We start from the raw sequence: 19,718 nt of genomic DNA on the forward strand, positions 1-19,718 counted from the left end.
CCAGGCTTCAAATACACGGTGTGTCCCAAGCGGAAACGCAGATAAACGTGAATGACTGTAAATTAGTTTTACTATTAGAATTTTACTACTATGAACAACAGTATAATTAATGAATAATAAAAAATTAAATACAATGGTGGTACATCATAATTAATAAGTTACAGTTGTCGCTGCAGTGTGCTTTTTGTTAGACATTGTATATCTGCAATCATGCCGCGATTGTCGTGGAGCAAATACCAAGTGTGCTCGAAACGGAGAAAACATTTAAATTTTAGTGCCTTAGAAATTAATTGCTATTGCGATACTAGAGAATTGTCGTAGCAATATACTTTAAATTGTTAGACATTCATTTATCATAATCAGTATTCCATTTAACAGTTTTAATTACGGATTAAATTCTTTTACAACATACACTGAAGAGCCAAAAAAACTGGTATACCTGCCTAATGTCGTGTAGGGAAGCCCGTATGGAAAGCCCATATCGATGATATTTCGTTGAATATGGCAGAGATGTCGTAGATTTGATGTTTTACCGGATTTTCGATACTCACGGTATATTCGTGAAATGGTCATACGTGAAAATCCAAATTTCATTGCTATCTCGGATATGCTATGTCTCATCTCCCGTGCGCCGACTATAACACCACGTTCAAATTCACTTAAATCTGTATAACCTGGCATTGTAGCGGCAGTAACCAATCTAAGAACTGTGCTAGACACTCGTTGTCTTATATACGCGTTGCCGATTGCAGCGCTGTACTTTGATTGGCTCCATACCCCTTTATTTGCATACTCATGCCTGTACCAGTTTTTTTTGGCTCATTAGTGTACATACACGTTTAAGGATGGCATGTAAAACACGCGTTTTTTTAGTAAATTTTTTTAATCATTTTAATGTAATATGTAATTTAATATTTTGACGACGGATCTGCAGCCATTGCATCTTTTTGAATTTATCATAAATAATTATATTGACAATATATAATGAATTGTGTACAGCAAAATCTCCTTTAAACCATGTGTTCCATTAAATAATTTTTTTCCAATCGTCCATTGTATCCATCTCATAACATTCCTCGAGAGAGATTATTTGAAGGTTTATCTTTACTAGCACAGTGATACAGTGATTGGGTTTGTCAAACTAATAACTTCTTTGACACGATTTGAGACGGACACCTTATTTTGGTACCCTTCATGGAAAAAAGGTTTTATTTGTAAGTAAAACATAATACGTATCATATTTCTGTTTAAAGTTCTTACATTTTGTATTCTTTTTAGTAGTAAAACATGAATGCAAAGTCACTGACTGTAAAGGGGAAAATACAAAATGTGTAGAGGCTGGCAGCGATTTCACTTGTGAGTGTAAGGATGGTTTTGTACCAAGAGATCTTAGTAAAAAAGGACAAAAAGATGCCGTGTGCATTGGTAAGAATATATATTTATTTGTAAAACGATTTTTTTCCTATTTTAAAGGCATCAATGTTTTTATCTATGATAGAATATCTCAATTCAATAATTAAATACCACATGCAAAAAAGTAAGGTAGTTACAGAAAAAAATAAAAATAAACAAAATATTTCTAATTTTTTTTTTAATGATCCTCAAAAATTTCAGTTTGGTTTGTTTGTAAGTAAACCATAATGAGTATCATATTTCTGTTTAAAGTTCTTACATTTTGTGTACTTTTTAGCAACGAACCATGTATGCAGAGACACTGACTGTAAAGGAGAAAATACAAAATGTGTAGAGGCTGGCAGCGATTACACTTGTGAGTGTACGTATGGTTTCGTACCAAAAGATCTTAGTAAAAAAGGACAAAAAGATGCCGTATGCGTTGGTAAGAATATAATTTATTTGCAAAACGATTTTTTTCCTATTTTAAAGGCATCAATGTTTTTATCTATAATGAAACATCTCAATTCAATAATTAAATACTACATGCAAAAAGGTAAGGTAATTATTGAAAAAACTGAAAATAAACTAAATAATTTTTAACAAAAATTTTGATGATCCTCAAAAAATTCAGTTTTGTTTATCATATTTCTGTTTAAATTTTGTTCATTTTGCATACATCTTAGCAGCGAAACATGTATGCAAAGACATTGACTGTAACGGAGAAAGTATAAAATCTGCAGAGTCTGTCAGCGATTACACTTGTGAGTGGATGGTTTCGTACCTAAACGTATTACGAAAAGAAGACAGAAAGATGCCGTATGAATAGGGAGGAATAATTATGAAGTTGTAAAACGATATATCCCTTACTTAAAAGCCTCAAGGTTTTTATCACTAAAAGAATATTTCAATATCTTAAGCAGAAAAAAAAACATTAATGTAGTTATATAAATAATTAAAAATATACAAGAAAATTTGTTAGAAAATTATTTGTATTTTGATGACCTTCAAAAAAATTCAGCTTCATTTGTAAGAAAGAAATAATCTTTATAATATTTTTATTTAAATTTCTTATTTTTTGTATAATTTTTGGCAGCGAACTATGTATGCAAAGAATCTGACTGTGAAGGAGAAAATACAAAATGCGTAGAGGCTGGCAGCGGTTACACTTGTGAGTGTAAGGATGGTTTCGTGCCAAAAGATCTTAGTAAAAAAGGAACAAAAGATGCCGTCTGCATTGGTAAGAATGAATATAATTTAATGAAATATTTACTTATTTGGAATGACTCTAAGAGAAATTGGAGTAAAATATTTTGAAAATATTTTGAACCGAACAAAAGTTTACCAAATCTAGGAAACTCTTCCAAAAAGTAATAAATTAAAATTTTTTTCAATTAAAAAGTAAATATTTCTTATTGAGCAAGTATAAATTATAAAGAACAAGCTCATGTTTTTTTTTGAGGAAGCACACTGATTGAATGATTGACCTTTATGGTTTTGTTGATGTATGCATACTCCTTTATTGTAACTTTCCAAGACCGTTTTGCATAAATGTTGCGCTATATTTCGTAGATGCAGCGTACCCTTTCATTGTACGGGTGGATATAGTCTTGTTGACATCCATCTTTAACTTTAAATAACTTCATGTAAAGTAATTCAATTGTGTTAAATTAAATAAAATAGTGGGCTAAATCTTATCATAGAGAGGTGATGGTATAAGACCAGGTTATGTCTCATGCAGTAACTGGATTGTTCCATGGGCTTTCAATAATGAAAGCAATCTGTTTTTTACTGTCGTCCGCTTTTTTACTAACCCTTAACTTTCAGCTGTGTAACTGTGTTTTATTTTATTCATAATACTAAATTAATTTTCTATTTAATTCAAATCTTGCGTAAATTTGTGACACTTTTCATTACAAAATGCACCCTTCGCAACGAAGATAATTTAAGTTGCCAACGTGATTTTATATGCTGTTTGTTTGCTTTTAATCTAAAGAACTTAGAATTAGAGAAATTGTAAAAGTGTTATGAGAGTAAGATTGATGAAAAATACTCTTCTGATAATACCATTCCTTTGCAGATTGGCACTTTTTGTTTCAAAAACGCAATAAAAAGCAAAAGTACATAATTTCGGAAATTATTTTCAATCGACAAAAAAATCATTTGAAACCAACCATTTTCATTGTTTCAAAAAATAAAACAAAAATTTTAATTATAACATCAAAAGAATCTATTATCGATAAAAGCAGAAAATGTGTACGAAAATAAGTTTTTTACACTCCATAAAAACAGGAAAAATGAACAAAATATTGATTACACGATTTATTTTGATATTTTAATGCTAGAAAGAATATATTTAATTCTTCCTGGGAGGAAAATGAAGAAGAAAAAAAAATGGGTCATAAAACATTCTGTCAGATCAGCAAATTTCTAAGTAATCGAATGTCACAATAATTAACGGAAACTGCTATTTTGATTTTACTGGTAGGGACAAAATAGGGATAGAGTTAACATTACTTTTTAGACAAGTGAGGTATTATTGTTTTTTTGGCATTTGCTGCTGAATCGAATGAGGCCAAAATAAAGTCAATAAGGCTTACTACTTAAATTTTATGAAGGATTTTTGGATAATAAGCTCAATTTTGTATGCACCTGACATTGTTATCTAGTTAAGCGAAATATATTATTTCTTATGTATTAATTCACGCCGAATCGGTACCTAACAAAATTAATAGGGCTTACAGTTTAAAGTTATAAAGATCTTATTGATAAATGAATAATATTTACTTATTAAAAACTTATGTATTTAGTCTAGTTTTGTATGCATACTGAAGCATTTTTTAAAAATTAAGTCCTAAAAATAAACGACATTTAAATCTTGAGAGCTTTTGATATTTATACATTTCATTCAATTTATATAAAGGATTAGTCCAAATGAATCTTTCAATTGCAAAGGTCTGTTTATTCGCAGGCATACGACGTACAACGGCAGATGGTATGTGGAGAGATGCACAAACTTACATATCACAAATGTTCAATGTGTGCACCCTTGATCACCTGACTCACAATCCAACAGTTATCCAGTTCCGGCCATTCGCTCATTTCCTTGTTTCTACCACTATCCGACACAGGAGCAGTGATGTGTATCTTCGGTGTTGTTAGCATTCCTGGTGCATAAACTTTGCTCATTACAATTACAATTTTGCAATGGAGGTACATACACGCTTACAAGTTGCGCATCACTGCTCCTGTGCCGGAAGTTATAGAACATGGAATAGAGGGAATGGCCGGAACTGGATTACGGTTGGGTTGTGAGTCAGGTGATCAAGGGTGAACATATTGAACATTTGTAATATAAACCAGACACTGGGTGAGTGTTTACATCTCTCCATATACCATCAGTCTTTGTACATAGTATACTTGTAAATAAAGGGACCTTTAAAACTGAAGGAATCATTTAGGCTAAACTAATACTTATCGATTGAATTTATATACTTTTTAATACTACTTTGAAAGGAAATAATTCATGGAACAGAAAATTTTACAAACTTCAGTGATTGGAGATACAAGAGTTTTAAGGATTTTTTTATTCCAATACAAGCTTGTAAAATGTACATAAACCTAATGAAAAGGGTTAAAAATTGAGAAAAAAGCATAGCTGACCTATCTTTGTTGGTAAAACGCATTTGCTTCCTGCGTTCATTTTTCAGAACTGTTAAAATTAAAATAAAGCTCAAAACTGCTGTTAAATTTGCGTAGTTATTAAGAGAAAATAAAATTAAGTTTAGAACAGTTTGATTATGCGAATATTTCGCTTTTAAGCATCTATTTCTACCATTATTATGCACTCTGTCTAGTTATCTCTACTTTCTTAGTTCTTATCCATTTATTTCGCTTCGGACGTTTAAGTTCGTTTCGCTTCGTATTTTCGTAGTGGGATAAAAAAAAGAGTTTGTAAGCACCACGTATATCTCCAGAAATTACTACAAAAAGTCATAAATTATTAACTTCGATAATTACGATGGTGAGAAACCTTGCGACAGTTAAGAATCAAAATTGTAAAAACTGAAAGGAACTTCGAATTTCTTTTAATGATAACTGCATTTTAAAAAAGTGTTTGGATAAACCTAATATTCTAGTATTCTAATACTAAACAAAACATAAAACGAAATCTATAAAGCGAGTAGCAAATTCAATTGAACTTACACGTATAAGATTGCCTAATCTTTCTCTCTCTCTCTCTCTCTATTATATATATATATAGATATATAGAAATATATATGTTACAGTGAAACACCGAAAACTGGAGAATGTCGACATTCACGTAGTCGCTTGGTNATATATATATATATATATATATAAAGGGTGTCCCAAAACGACCGCATAAACCCTGCACAGCTAGATTCCTCGTTGGAAGTACATAAAAACTACCCAAAGAAGCGTTCCTGTACGATCCATAGTTTACGAGAAAAATATGAAAAACAAAGTATGACGTCACTGCCAGTGCAAGAAAAAAACACTTTATTGGACATATCAACTACAGTTTTTGCATATTTTTTCTGACTATAGGGTGAATATAAATTGTTATAAACTTTTTTCTTGGAGACACAGAAGTCTTAAGGATTTTATTTTAATATAAACTCATAAAATATTGAAGGAAATCAACGAAAACGATTCAAAAATGTGGATAAAAAGCATAGATTACAGATCTTTGTTAATAAAACGCAGCTCTTTCCTTCGTTCTTTTTGGAGAATTTTTAAATTGAAAACGTAGCCCTGCACTACTGCTGAACCTGCTGAATTAATAAGAGCAAATAAAATTAAATGTAGAACAGTTTTATTTCAAAAATTTCTGCCCTTTTACATCCACCCTCTTTACTTTTAACCTTTTATTTCGTCTTGAACCTTTGAATATTAAGTCATTAGAGATGCCAACAAATAACATGAAATAAACAGAAATAACCTTCTTCTCATTGTATATTTTTGTAGTAGGATTAAAAAAATGATGAATGAAAAAATGAAATGAAGTACCGCGACAGTAATAAACTGCATTGGCTTGAAAGAACTTGACTTTTATATGTGGCAGTGACTAATTTTCTCTCTTCAAAGACTAAGCTTCTAACTAAAAACTTTGAAAAAATCCTTAAAAGGTAATTGAGGAAGTTGTTATGAATAATCTTAGTAATACTTTTGCTTATTTTTTAAAATAATTTTTAGAAGTAATTCATGAATGCAAAGACACTGACTGCACTGGAATGAATACGGAATGTGTAGCAAATGGCAACAAATATACTTGTGAGTGCAGAAATTATTTCAAGCCAAAGGATGAAGCTAAGAAAGGACAAAGGGATGCGGACTGCATTGGTAAGCATAAATATTGCATAGCTACTGAAAAATTTAAAAAAATGTCAAAACATATACTATTTTCCGTTTGAAGTTTACTGTCAGTCCCTTAAAAATCTGAAAGCTTTTTATTTCATTGATAAATGGGAGAAATCGCATAACCTAAACACACTTCTTAATTTATGAAATAATTCTTTAAGAATTTTTTAAGAAAAATCAGAAGATGTGTTAGAAGTGTTTCCATTATATTTTGCCCTGAAAATATACCCCTGTATATATATATATATATATATATCAAAATGAAGATAAAACAAAGGAAAATTATAGACATATGAAAAAGGGGTGGGAAATAACCATAATAAAAATAACAAACAACTGATTAAAAAAAAAGGGATGAAGAAATTTCATACTTTTTATTATGTTATTTTTTTATTATCATTTCCCACCCCTTTTTCATATGTCTATAATTTTCCTTTGTTTTATCTTCATTTTAAACTTATCTAATGAGTTCTTTTTACTTGCAGCTTATGCGCAATAAATGAAACTTATATTATTGTAATATAATGTTGTAATATAATACATGTAGGAATAATAAATCTAAGTTAAATAAAAGATGTAGAGGAGAAAGAATTATATTTTATTAAATTTTATGTGCGATACGGCGTTGTATTTAATTACCTTCATTAATTAACAACCGATATACTTGTTAGTGCAAAGAAGGTTCCAACCTAAAAGATGAAGCTAAAAAAGGACAGAAGGATGTGAAATGCATTGGTGAGCATAAATACACTGGTGTACAAAATTAAGAGATGGAAAGCATTTTCACATATTCATTCGCACAATGGTTCTGCAATGGTTCCGATGGTTTGACAATGGTTCCTTGAATGCCCAGAGGTACAGGCAGGAGGTCCTAGAGCCCTATGTGCGTCTTTTCAGGGGCGCTGTTGCCCCTGAGTTCATTTTTATGGACGACAATGCGCGACCACATAGGGCTCTCATAGTTGATGAGTATCTGGAAAGCGAGGATATTTAACGAATGGATTGGCCAGCCAAATGCCCTGACCTGAATCCTATTGAACATGCTTGGGATGCTCCTGGGAGAGCTATTGCAATGCGCCATGCTTCCCCAGAACCATTCTGGAGTTAAAAATTGCTCTGGTGGAAGAATGGGAGGGTCTTCCACAAGTCCTCCTTAACTCCCTTATTAACAGCATGCATACTCGTTGTGCATGCTGTCTGTCTGTCATGGGTGACCATACACCATACTAGAGGCAACACACACTGTACAAGCCTCACTTTTATTGTCATCTTTTATCCTTAAGTTCAGACTACATTGGATTTATTGGCAATAGATCTTGCCAGTGATTGGTACTTTCATTTTTGTTTTGCATAATTTATTATTATGGAATAAGCTATATCTATACCAAATTTCATTTATTTATATTCAGTATTTTTTGGGATATTTGGGAAAATGTCTTCCATCTTTAAATTTAGTCCACCAGTGTGCTAATTAATACGAGGTATACCTATAAAAAATAAAAATATCTATGAATAATAATAAGACTCAAATATTAGATTAAGGATAATTAGAATTGAATATACATATTGGAATTGAATAAACATCAGACAATAGTGAATAGGTGATTGATTCCTGCTATTCCTGCAAATCCCTTTCATTAGAAATGGCTTTACTCTTTTTTTCTTAAAGCATTAGACAATATCAAACTTCCTTTCGAGCAGTTCTCGTTAAAATTGAAGAGTAGTTGTTTAAGAAGTGGTTATGAACTATATCCTTGAGCGGTAAGCGAGATTATAACTTCACTTGGTTTAATTTCTTTTCGGCTTGGCATGCCTGCGTGACATCCAGACTCTCTCAGAGTTGAGGGGGAAAATAAGTTAGTCAGGACACTCCCAACCACACCAAGTTATTGTGAGCTAGCCTCTGTAGACTGAGACAACTACAAAAAATCAGTGTTTTTTTTTTTTTTTTTGGTGCGAGACGAATGATACGTTTGTAAAAATTGCCCAGTCTGCATAATCTCTGTTACTTGGCAAAATTCAGAAATTAATTTTTCGACTTCTGGAAAAATTCTATTCGGGTTAATTGAAAAATTATATAAGTATTGCACGAAATGGATATTCCATTTCAAATATGCAGCAAATTTAAATGAAAAAGGAGAACAACCAAAATAAAAGAGCTCTTGCATTAAAAGCCAATTAATATTGATATCCTAAGTAAAATTGTCAATAGCAAAATTCGTTTATCTTGACTTTTGTGAGAACAGTTCACCGTTTCGCTTTCGTATTATTATGCAATGGGACTTTCGCCTTTCTTGTGCTTAACATTGATGCTTAGCATTTATTAACTCAACTTGTTAAGTGTAAAAACTATTTTGCAATGACATGACAGGGATTCAATTAAAGGGAAAAATAATTATTAATATCGAATGGAAAAGCGTGGCAAAATTGCTCTATAAACAATCTATTATAATAAAAAGTTATCCTATGACGAACTCCAGCAGTTTTTCAGATGTTCACTTAAATGACAAAACCGAAACCTTTTGTTTATTCTGAAATGAAATCAGAATGAAATATTTCGAAAATTACGATTTTGGGTTAACTTTCATTGAGTAGAAGAAAATATAACCTTTTATTTCTTGATCTAAATTTTAATTTCCACTACCAATAAATCAACAGTTAATTTAATTAAAGTTTAATGTTCAGAAAAAAATTACGAATTTAATTTAACCAAACTATCTTACTCCGAACTATTATCCAAACTATTATCCTCCAGTTGAAATTCAACTCGCCGGATTTGCAAGTTATACCATTTATCGAGAGAAAGATACTAAGCTATTTGCCATTGGCTCTTTTAATTTTCATGTACTTGATCAAATTTATCCTATTGTATCAATTACACTAGCTGTCAAATTTAATATATTTGTTTCTTCTTTGCGTTAAATATTCATTGAAGTCTATTATTCAACAGAAAAAAATAGATGCGACCTCGGAGAGTTTTCGTGTCCCTTGCCAGACAGGGCTAAATGTGTGATGATAGGAAATGACGATTATTATTGTGAGTGTCTTCCTGGCTACGTACCCAGAGAAGGTGAAGTAAAGAAAAATAAAGGCCCGTGTACAAGTAAGTATTAATATTTTTTTTAAAACACGTGTTATTCAGATTAAAATTCTGAACAATGCCACAAGGAAAATTATTTAAAATATATTATTTGATCAAACTGTTTTCAATTACAAGTGTTGTAAAAGGCAAAAGTTTCGCTCAAATATAGCATAGATTTAAACTATTTTCTAATAACTTTATACACATGTGTTTAATCTGAATAACATATGTGTTTTACACATGTATTATTAAAAATAAAATTCTGAATAACGCCACAAGGAAAAATCTTTAATATTTTATCAAATTTTTTATTAGATTGAAATATTTTCAATTACCAGTGTTGTGAAAAATGATATCCCTCAAATATTGCATAAATTTAAGCTATACTGTAACAACTTCATGTCAAAATACTGTAATTCTAAGTTAATGCCTTTCAAATGAGCTGAAATTTTTATAATCATTAGTAGATTGCTTCAAATTTTGATGGCAAAAAAACCTGTTTTTGAACTACCGCAAGAAAGCTTTTAAAAAAATAGCAAACGTGGAAAAACGTCTTGAATTTCTCAGTCTCGCTGACTTCTAAGTATTACGTATAATAAATAATTATCATGTAACCTCACATGAAAAAGGTTTTCGGGCGAAAAAAACTGTATTCATACGTCAAATCTGCACGATATTTTCAAATAATTTTAGGGCTACGTATGCGTATGGTTTTCCTGAACCCTGAATATGTTGTACGTTTTTATGATTTTTAATTATGTCAGCTTATCAGTCTTTTCATAAATTTTTCTCGTTTGTTTTGCTTACTATTTTAGTTTAAGTTATTCTCTTTGAAATGAGCTAAAATGTTTAAAATCATTAGTTGATTGCTTAAAATGCAATGTCAAGAAAAGAAGCCTTTTGTTGAACAACTACAAGAAATCTGTGATAAAAGAATTATTACCACTTGAGCAAGCGTGACCAAACACCTCCTATGTACATACGTAAATAATTTTTCCTTCTTGTAAATAATTTTTTGTACTCATTTTATTATCCCAGATTGCATTTTATTGCGTTTTTTTATGATTATTAATTATTTCCCTTTGCATCACTCAATTTTTTTTAAATTTAACTTTTCTTTTGCGAAATTTATCTTTTCCCCATTATTCCCTCATTTCTTAACAATTTCGATGAATGAGCAGGTAGCTCTTCGGGCTAGTTACTCAGTAATTATATCTTTAAGTCGGTAAATCGGAATAAACACCTCGATTTTCTCAGTTTGCTGACTTCGAAGAATTACATATAATAAACAATTATCACTTAACAAAGGTTTACTGGATAAATATAATTGCGAAAAATGTACAATGGATTAAACGAGGAACGAAATTGCACCACAACAACATCAATTTAAATTCGTTCAGTTAATTTAGTGAGAGTTATTTTTTAACTATTAAGTTTAAATAAAAAAAAATTTAGTTGTGGAAAACTCTGTTTTTGTACGACAAATATGCTCGATATTTACAAATAGTATTTGGAGTACGCATGCCGATGGTATTCCAGCAGATACCTAGATATGTAATATGCAATTTTTAATTAACTCAGCATATGAGTTTTTTGAATTTTTCTCAGTTGTTATATACTATGTGAGAATTTTGAAAAATATATTAAAATTACTTTTCTCCTTTCTTGGCCTCTTTCATAGAGATTGCTTATTGGCATTCTTTACATAATATTGCTTTGTTTAAAATCAGAAATAATTTTCAATTAAAAAATTATCCATATTTGCGATAAAACAAGGCTAGGGTATTTTTAACACTAGAAAGACTGAAATACCTATATTGCCCAAAAGCAGTCGAACTGACTGCATTGTGAAAGAATAACTAATGTATAAAGAAATTTGTTTAAAATTAATTTTTAATATTATTTTCAGTTACATAACAAGTTATTAGTATCAACAATAAAAATAATTATAAAAGTCACAAAATTCTAAGAAATTGTGTTATTATATACATCATTTCTTGTCTAATTGAAATTAACAAGCAGTCAAAATGACTTCCTTAGGCAATCTAGTGTTAAAGAAAGAGAAACTGGCCCTTTAGTGATGCAGTTACAGGCATAGGACAGCAAGAAGATACTTCAAAGGTATCAATGGGATTCGAATTTGCTACCTCCACGCCTTGCACAGCGTTTGGCGGGCGATGTTGCTAGACCAGGGACCATTTTTTTTTTAAAAGTGGTAGTTATTATTTTGCAAATGCAGTATTTTTTTTCACCACAAATTTAAACAATTATAAACGGTTAAGACTTAAGCGAGAAGGAATTTCAGCTAAGAAAGATCTTTATTCATTAAAAATTTAAAGACAAGAGGGACATATCTTATTTTTAATAGTATTTAAGAATCTTATGTAGAATAAGATTCTTGATTAGGAAGAATTAAATTTGATTATGTAGAAAAATTAGATTTCTTTGTTTATCAATTTTCAAAATGTCGCTTACAAATATGAGAATTTTTAAACATTTTCAAAAAGTATAGATGCAGAGTAATATAGGAAGAAAACAATTTATTGTTTTTCCAGTAAGAATTTATAATCTAAAAAAGAATTTTATATGAACGTAAAGAAGAACTATGCGAAAAATGATAAAAAAGATTTTTAAATTAAAAAATAAACATACCTTGTAAAGAAAAAAATTAAAAAACACTTCTGAAAATTACTATTCTGAATTAGACATATGAAAAAGCTTTTTTGATTTGTTATTTGAATAAAATATAAGACATGATAGATTACACGTAATTTTGCTGCATATTTCTTTCTATTCCACGGAGGACTTTAAACACTTGTTTTTCTTTCAAAAGGTGGGTGTGATAAAAGCTTCTGCAAAGAAGGTTCAACCTGTTTTCCTCTTGGCGAAGATTATTGGTGTATATGCCCTCCTTTCTTCGACGGAAAAAACTGCACTAAAGGAAATTAATTATAAGCAACTGTTCGTTTCCGTCTATTTTATTTCAGTAATGCTTATGGTTTTTTAAGGTCAAGTGTCAAAGTTCCAGTGCCCGGTATATCCTACACTGATGTTTTTTTAAGGTTCAGTGCCACTGTCCGGTATACATTTGCCCGATATACCCTGCACTGATATTTTTTTAAGGTCAAATATCATTACCCGGTATATATTTGCCCGATACTCCAAACACTGATGTTTCTTCTAATCTATCGTCAGTAAGTATTAAAATATCGAATAAATGTAGTTATATCCATAAATAAATTAATATCAAATCAGATGTAATAAATATTTCGGACATTCACCAAAACGACTATGTGATTGTCAACATTCACCGGTGAAAGTCAACAACCACCGATTTCGGTCATTCACAGTAACATGCTCATCATTTACATAATAACCTCACCAGGACGTTTATTTCATACATTGCCTAAATAGCATCCAGCATTATATATAATGCCTAGGCATTGTGTGAAATATAAATCATTTCATGCTTGCCGGCTAGTTTTAGGCATTATATATAATGCCGGATTTCATACTTTGCGGGTAACATATGTACCATTTACAATGCCGCAATAACTATAAATACTTAAATTATTAGCTTCGGGAAGTTTTTAGTTGTTCACTTCATTCAAAAGCAGTTAAAAGCCGTCTGATTCAAAGTTGGCGCGACCGTCGGGTTTGATGACGCGCACGTGTCTACAGCAGTTTCACTACCATATGGACAGCACCATAATAACTGAAAAAATTAAATAATATGATGCTACGACAGAATTTATAAAGAGTAGTTGTCAAACCGGGGTGTCTCAGCTCATAGAGCACTTCAATCCCAATGAGGTCCAAGTTAGAAACCCAGCGATGGACAAACGATACCAAGTTCGCACCAAGCTCACACCGACCACAGTGCTGAATCAAAATATCATCAGTGGTACACAGATCATGAGTTAGAGTCCTCTTGCCATCGTTCTAACCATGGAACGTTTTTGTGGCTTTTCTCTGCATGTTAAGGAAATGAAATAATATTTTTCACAACAGTGTGGGTTAAATTTATAACCCATTATCTTATACTGCCAATGTTAGCTTTCATGTCCGTTATTATATTCCCGGTTGTGATACGGGTTGAATAGTGTTTGCAGTGCTTCTTCTTTTCATTCAATAGATGGCGTGATACATTATATACCATTGGAAAGCTGAAAATGGATCTATTCAATGGTTATTAATCATTATGTGAAATTTTTTTAGCAAGTGAATGATTTAATAACAAAGTTCACGCATTCATTTGGATATATACGAGATTTAGTTATTGATTTAATTCTATTAACAGAAAGTGCATACAGGTGTGAAGATGGCGATTGTCCAGGTGCAAATACAAAGTGCGTCCCGGATGGGAATACGTATAAATGTGAATGTCTTGATGGTTTTGAACTAGTAGATGAAAGCAGAAAAAATACAAAGGAAGCGGCATGCAAAAGTAAGTTTAATACATCTTTTAAAAATTGAAACACTTATTCGAACACTAAATTACGAATTACGTAAAAGAAGGTTAGCTTTAATTTCATGAAATTTCGAAATCTAAATTTATTATGCATCTATAAAATTCGCTTTGAAAGGCACAGAAAAATTTTGTACTTGAGTAATACTGCTTACGCGGAATTTACTATTAACAGCAATTACTACCATGAATAACAGTGTAATTAATAAAGAAGATAAATTTAACACTAGGTTTACGGGACGCGTCATTTTGACGTTTAACACGTTTGAATTTTTATTTTATCTCCTGTAATGACTTTTATCCATTGATTGAGGTAAGTATATACTGAAGTCTATTTTCTTCAAAAGCATTGAAATATTGAAATTCTCCTTGTGGTATACCTATCTCTACGGATATGCGTCAATTTGACGCCATCGTAATTTAGACAAAATTTGGAGTAAACATATAAGCATGACATCAATAAAAAATAGGAATGTACTGACAATACTTCGATCCTTTATCCGATAAACAACTGTTGCCGATAAGCAATAGCAGAAATAGCTAACGCAGAATGTCAGTAAATAACCACTAAGTAAATTTAGCAAATATAAAGTGGCGAATTGTTTAATCCTGCAAATTATTTAGAAATAGTGGTGGTTAAAAATCTGCTGAATTGATTTTATTAAATACGTATTCGTATATACATGTGTTCGTAGAGATAGGTATATAAGAAACGTCCGTAAACCTAGTGATGTATTCTTTCATGAGTCAAATTGACGCGTGTTCGCAGAAATAGGTATATAAGAAACGCCCGTAAACATAGTGTTAAATACTTTTCTGATACTACAGAATTGATAAGTTATAGTTGTCGGAGCAGTGCGCTTGAAATGGTTGGAGATTCATTTACATCTCTGTTCCATCGACCAGTTTCAGTTATGGCAATTAAGTTCTATCAACAGCAATTGCACACAGGTGTAAGGATGGCGATTGTCCGAGTGCAAATGCAAAGTGAGTCCTGGAAGGGAATACGTATAATTGTAAATGCCTTGATGAGTTTGAACCGATAGATGAAAGCCAGAAAAATACAAACGAATCGGCATGCAGAGCTATGTTTTATACACCTTTTTAATTTACATGGACATTAAATTACAAAATACAGAAAAGAAAAATAGCTTAAATTAACTGAAATTTAAAATATATATTTACATTCAGCAAAGAAACTGACCTTATAACTTCTGAACGGCTGGTCAGATTTTCATTCTGTAAAGTATTATAGCATTATCTCAAAGATATATACTATATATTTAATCCATAGGTTGTAAAATAAAATCAAGCAATGTGACGTGCATATACATCGAACGAAGAACAAATGGTTTTTTTATGTATTTTACTACCGAGATATTTCGTTTATCATTATAACATATATATGGGTTTTTTTTTGCTGCCCAATATAAAGAAAGTAGTGATGAAGTGGTTATAATATAAGATATATGGTTTTGGACCATAAGTCTTCACCCCCTCCCCCCCAAAAAAACTTGCGATATAAAATATTTAGCAGTTCTATTGGTATTATAAAATAAAAATACCTAAATCATAATTGTATTTTATTGGAATTGCGTGTTTTTATAGAAGACTTGTATACACGTCACACTGATTTTGTACGATTATTAGTGCGATTCAACCAATACTGATTTAGTACGAAGTGTACGCGTCAAACGCTCTGCAATAATGATTTCCTACGAAGTATACGCGTCAAACGCATTTTACTGGTTAACTGTAACCGTGACGTAATATGCTTATTTTGATCAAAATATATATATATTTCTAAAGTAACAGCAACATCAAATTCACGTTTATCACCTTCAAAATAAGATTAGCAGAAGAAGTTTTAAAAAGTTGACTTTTATAGGTTAATCCACTATAACAGTTTATACTCTAATGTCATCTAAATGTTTTGTTACTCTGATGTCATCTGAAATTATCACATTTATCTCTATATGTCTTGATTTATTATTTGAACTATAACTTATTTTTATAATAATTATAATTAAATAGTTTTCACAAGAATGAATAATTTTTATTAATTGGTTTGTCAATGATGAACATTTTTTAATGCGAGGTATAAGCATTTTTATATCATCTGAAATTTCAGAATTTTTTATACATGGCGACGACTATTTTATTATTTTTTCATGGCGACAACTGATTTAATTCTGCTTAAATTTTTCAAAAGTACCCAATTTCTTCACTGAAAAAAAAGTGATACACAAGCATTAATTAACAGCAAGCAAAGTACAACGAAATAAAATTGAATGCGAAATGAAATTGAAAATTGTCAACGAGATGATTTTTGTATTATTGTCCTAAGAATTTTGCATGAATGGTTTACCATTTAATTGCCTCCATTTCTTTATTATACATAGTTTATTGCCAGTTTGAATATGCCTGGTGAAAGTATTTCTTTACGCAGTAGACCAATTTTTAAATGTTCGAAATTTTCATATTAATCCATCAACGCGATAAAGCAGTGAAAACCTATGGCGTGAATTCTGGGCGGCCGATTCTGATTACCTGAACAGAGAATTACATGATCAAGGAATGCTCAAAATGCAAAACTATTCAAATCAATCTGATTATGCCTGGTGGCCCAGAGGATAGAGCGTTCGCCTCCTAGCGAGGTGATCCGGGATCAATTCCCAGCGATGGCCGGTCGAAACAAATTTTGAACCAGGCTCGCAAGGAGCACAGTGCTCACGTAAAATGTCCTCAGTGGTTGGCAGATCATGGTTTCGATTCCTATTACGGTCAGGCTAACCATGGAGGGGTTTCATGGTTTTCCTCACCATTTAACGCAAAGGCTGGTTAGTTGCATCAAGAAGTACTCGACAAATTTGAATTTCTCCCAATACTTGATCCAGGAGTTCCCTTGACTTCTTGATGGGGTTCAAAATTACAAGGGCTGCGGAGTTGAACAGTGGTAGTCGTAAACTAAGAATGGGGTCGGCTGTTCGACCCCGGTTATAAAATAAAATAAAATCTAATGTAGACCAGAGGATATTATTTACTATTCTACTGAACACTTACGCTCTACACTCTGCACTTACGATACATGCATATGTTTGAAAGAATGAATTAATGCATATGGTTAATTTACTTATGATATTTAACAATGTAACGACTTCTATTAAAATAAATTAATTGTAAACTACTTTTTAACAAAAATATAGGTTTTATGATCTGATTAACATTTATTCGAAGTGTTATTAGGATCCAGTTAGTAAAACCAGAGCTAGGCTTATTGATTTAATAGCTGTTCCAGTGTATTTAATTTAAAAGCAATAAATTTAACAATTAGAATTTATGAATGATTCTGTTTTGTACAAAATGTTTTGTAATAATGTTTACGTTTTTTTTTTCATCTAAAATTTTGAAGGAAAAGGTAAATGCGACTGTGGAGTACGTTCAACTGGATGTAAGAGGGATGAGGACGGAAAAGCAATCTGTGATTGTTTTGAAGGTTATGCGCAGTACAGAGACATTTGTTTAGGTAACATCTTTACATTAGAAGTGAATCAATTTGAGTAATGCATGCAGCAAATTTTGGAAAAAATAATTTCGAAAATAAAAAATCTTTATAAATTAACTTTACTTTATAGATGAATGCATGTGCATCGTATGGAGTGAAAAAAAAAAGAAATTAATTATTAAATTAGTAGGGAATATTTTGCTATAAAATTCGGATCAAAACTGAAATACATATACCAACTCATTTAATAAAACTAAAATTCTTCATCTTTTATTTACTGTAATAGTTTGTCCTTCCCGGTAGATTTACGTTATTAGGTTAGGCAAAGCACGTTTTTTGTAGTACATGTCATCATATGAACTTCGTTCAATATCATTTTGCATATAGCATTGCTTGATGTCAACTTCTAATCGTCAAAATTAAACAAAATCAAACAATTTCCTCCTTCATTTACTATTAACCTTTTCAAATGACTGTAAAAATCTCTTTGCCCTGTATCTTTATTAAAACTACATAGCATTGACGCAGTATAATAAGGTATCAAATGTACTATTATTACACTATGCACTATATTAGTATATTTTGCACCATATCACATTACAAGTAGTATTTATTAAGTGTCATTGGCGCAAAAATATCCAAAATGAAATAGTAGTATTTCTCTATTAATTTTGCTTTTAATATAGGATATGAACAACTGTGACAGAAGTGTAGGTCTCGCAACCAACCATCATGCTGTTTACATGGTTGTTAGTTATATATGGAGATAATAAATCTCACTCTNAATATAGCAGGGAGATTGCTTACATTTCTTCCAAAACGGCAAATATAGCAGGGAGATTGCTTACATTTCTTCCAAAACGGCAAATATAGCAGGGAGATTGCTTACATTTCTTCCAAAACGGCAAATATAGCAGGGAGATTGCTTACATTTCTTCCAAAACGGCAAATATAGCAGGGAGATTGCTTACATTTCTTCCAAAACGGCAAATATAGCAGGGAGATTGCTTACATTTCTTCCAAAACGGCAAATATAGCAGGGAGATTGCTTACATTTCTTCCAAAACGGCAAATATAGCAGGGAGATTGCTTACATTTCTTCCAAAACGGCAAATATAGCAGGGAGATTGCTTACATTTCTTCCAAAACGGCAAATATAGCAGGGAGATTGCTTACATTTCTTCCAAAACGGCAAATATAGCAGGGAGATTGCTTACATTTCTTCCAAAACGGCAAATATAGCAGGGAGATTGCTTACATTTCTTCCAAAACGGCAAATATAGCAGGGAGATTGCTTACATTTCTTCCAAAACGGCAAATATAGCAGGGAGATTGCTTACATTTCTTCCAAAACGGCAAATATAGCAGGGAGATTGCTTACATTTCTTCCAAAACGGCAAATATAGCAGGGAGATTGCTTACATTTCTTCCAAAACGGCAAATATAGCAGGGAGATTGCTTACATTTCTTCCAAAACGGCAAATATAGCAGGGAGATTGCTCACATTTCTTCCAAAACGAAGCAGTAGTATTTATCCATTAATTTCGTTTTCAATATGGGATGTGAACAACTGTGACGGAAGTGTAAGTCTCGCAACAAACGTTCATGCTGTTTACATGGTTGTTAGCTATATATGGATAATAAATCTCACTCTTATAAGGCAGTTTCATTTAGGAAGTTTATATATATTCCCTCCGGACAGGAACTGGACTGTCGCATTGATGTACGTCGTGCGACCAAGGGTTCACACATAGAACACCTGTAATGTATGTAAGTAAAAATAGTTTCGGAATAATTTCATATGTTTCTTTTTTTCGTATTCGTCTTCTTTTTTTTTTACTATAACGCTTCGAAACCCCGTAAGGAAATATGAACAACCCTATATATAT

The 19,718-nt window shown here is 31.5% G+C and overlaps 1 protein-coding gene across 2 annotated transcripts in view; it reads left to right on the top strand.

Annotated features, from left to right (window-relative positions):
- Positions 1-19,718, top strand: part of LOC110281919 (adhesive plaque matrix protein 2) — an 83,051-nt gene that overhangs the window by 26,248 nt on the left and 37,085 nt on the right. The window contains exons 6-12 of one of the 2 annotated variants that reach the window (XM_071185084.1): positions 1,279-1,425; positions 1,691-1,837; positions 2,489-2,632; positions 6,610-6,756; positions 9,725-9,877; positions 14,157-14,303; positions 17,737-17,850. The exons of the other annotated variant lie outside the window; for it this stretch is intronic. Coding sequence (XP_071041185.1) covers positions 1,279-1,425; positions 1,691-1,837; positions 2,489-2,632; positions 6,610-6,756; positions 9,725-9,877; positions 14,157-14,303; positions 17,737-17,850 — 999 coding nt within the window. The remainder of the gene's footprint in view (positions 1-1,278; positions 1,426-1,690; positions 1,838-2,488; positions 2,633-6,609; positions 6,757-9,724; positions 9,878-14,156; positions 14,304-17,736; positions 17,851-19,718) is intronic. 2 annotated transcript variants of the gene reach the window in all.

The sequence above is a fragment of the Parasteatoda tepidariorum genome, chromosome 9 (assembly GCF_043381705.1).
Source record: "Parasteatoda tepidariorum isolate YZ-2023 chromosome 9, CAS_Ptep_4.0, whole genome shotgun sequence".
Lineage (NCBI taxonomy): Eukaryota > Metazoa > Arthropoda > Arachnida > Araneae > Theridiidae > Parasteatoda > Parasteatoda tepidariorum.